The 2,281-nt window shown below is 44.0% G+C and overlaps 1 protein-coding gene across 1 annotated transcript in view; it reads left to right on the plus strand.

The window, feature by feature from the left end:
- Window positions 1-2,281, plus strand: part of LOC112071804 (solute carrier organic anion transporter family member 4A1-like) — a 31,398-nt gene that overhangs the window by 13,810 nt on the left and 15,307 nt on the right. Inside the window, exons 4-5 of the mRNA XM_070439517.1 lie at window positions 246-367; window positions 486-597. Coding sequence (XP_070295618.1) covers window positions 246-367; window positions 486-597 — 234 coding nt within the window. The remainder of the gene's footprint in view (window positions 1-245; window positions 368-485; window positions 598-2,281) is intronic.

Below are 2,281 nucleotides of genomic sequence, written 5' to 3' on the forward strand. Positions count from 1 at the left end.
CCTCTAGTGGCCATTCTACAGATATACAATACTACCTTATAGTGGTCATTCTACAGATATACAATACTACCCTCTAGTGGTCATTCTTCAGATATTCAATACTACCCTCTAGTGATCCTTTGCAGTGTAACATTTACTCATAATTCTCAATAAATAAACCAAAGCTCTCGACTTCATTATTGTCCATCTCTCAACTTTTTGTCCTCTTCGTCATATCTTCTTCTGTGCCCCTTCCCTRTGTGTAGGACGGAGCTGACTCCAGAGAACCCTCTGTGGGTGGGGGCCTGGTGGATTGGCTTCCTGGCAGGAGGTGCAGCAGCGCTGGTCGTCGCCGTGCCCATCCTGGGTTACCCACGCCAACTACCAGGTTACTGACCAACTTAATGTCACTTCACCAACACCACAGAATCCAACACATCCCAATCAGATCAGTCTTTGACATCAACATATATATCGGTATTTTTCCCCCCCCTTTCTCTGTCCAGGCTCTCAGAAGTATGTGTCCATGCGTGTGTCTGAGGCCCACCAGCTGAAAGATGGCAGTCAGGCCAGTGCATCAGACCCTCAGTTTGGGAAGTCAGTGAAAGACATGCCTAGGTACAGTAGGTGACCCTACCCTCTACGATACAGAAGGAACCAGGCCTTCCACGTTTGTACATCGCTCTGGATTCGTACAATTGACCTTATTTTAGCTCCCCCCCCCCCCAAAAACGTAATACTTCCAGACCAACTGTAATATCAATACCGTTGTAAAGCACAATTTCTCCCCTTTTCCAACAAAATCAATGACGAGACCTTCATGCTGCCCGTCTCTGCATGATTGAAGAAGGCAATGAGCTCCGTCGGGTCTTTAAAAAAAATGGCGGGTGGGGAAGCGAAACCAATTGCGTGATAGTGAGAAGGAGAGATATGTCGTGTTGGGAAACTGCTTTTTTCACCCGATCTGTCCCAACTTATCACCTCTAAAATGTAAATAAAATACTATAAAGAGTTTATATAATGTGTTATTACGTACCTATTTGAAGGTTTGTGTCGAATATGAATCGAGTTTTTAGTGCGGCGCTAAAGTGATCTTCAGAAGGTAACAGCGGCTTTTGAGAGTCATGATCGCTTGCAATGATGACGCAAAAAAATGACTAGGTATCCCCCCTTACCCTGTCCCCGTTCCTTTCTTGTTTTTTAAATGGTGAGAGAATCGCTACACCTGGTAGAGAGAGGCTGTAAGACGCAGAATGAGTTGCTTAATGGGTGATGTCCGTTACGTCATGACATGTCACAATTTAACGTACAGCATCGGAGGGGTCAGTTTTTTCAACTTTTCTCCAATACTATTGGACCATTACCATGTCAATCAACGCTTGAATAGAAACGTAGTTCACACCCCAGATGTTGATGTCAACACAGTCGCTACAGTCCCATTCGTTTTCATTGCAGCCTTGTTTGAATGTCGCTGTTGAGCAAATTTGTACGGAATGGAGTTAGTCACCGTTATTTACCTTTTAAAGGCAATGTTTCTGCATTCACACTAAATGAGGCATATGTCGGCTCAATGTCAATCGCGCTATAGCGCGGCTCTTCTGCAGAGCCAGATTGAATCTAGGTCTTATATAAACGTAGTGTTGTTATCCCTCAATGAGTAGCCACTGGGTTTACTATGGGTCCATTTAGCCGGATCAGAAAGCAGACTGATTCTCCATGGCAACAGGGGATTACTGAGAGGGAACAGGACAAAGACTGCATTGTGTTATATAACATGATAGTAAAGTATCTCGGAGTAGGAGGGCTGATCTAGAACCTGTCTGAATCAGCTTACACTATTAGAAAACATTTGTTACAAAAGGGTTCTGTGGCTGTCCCCATAGCGGAACCCTTTTTTGTTCCAGGTACAACCCTTTTTGTTTCCACGTAGACCCCTCTGTGGAGAGGGTTTTACATGGAACCCAAAAGTGTTCTACCTGGAACCAAAAGGGGTTCTTCAAAGGGTTCTCCTGTGGGGACAGCCAAATATCCCTTTTTGGTTCTAGATAGCACCTTTTTTTCTAAGTGTATTCATATACAGTATATTTTAAAGGTGAAAGTGATCGCTGATCAGCACTCTGAGATGTGGATACGGGCCCAGGTCTCTGTGTTAGAGCTTTACTTTAATTAACAACTGAAGATCTATCTAAGGAAATATCCACACTCTCTCTCTCTGTATCTCTCTCTTTCACTCTCTCTGTATCTCTCTTTCACTCTCCCTTCTCTCTCTCTCTCTTTCACTCTCCCTTCTCTCTCTCTCTCT

Source organism: Salvelinus sp. IW2-2015, unplaced genomic scaffold, assembly GCF_002910315.2.
Source record: "Salvelinus sp. IW2-2015 unplaced genomic scaffold, ASM291031v2 Un_scaffold1726, whole genome shotgun sequence".
NCBI lineage: Eukaryota > Metazoa > Chordata > Actinopteri > Salmoniformes > Salmonidae > Salvelinus > Salvelinus sp. IW2-2015.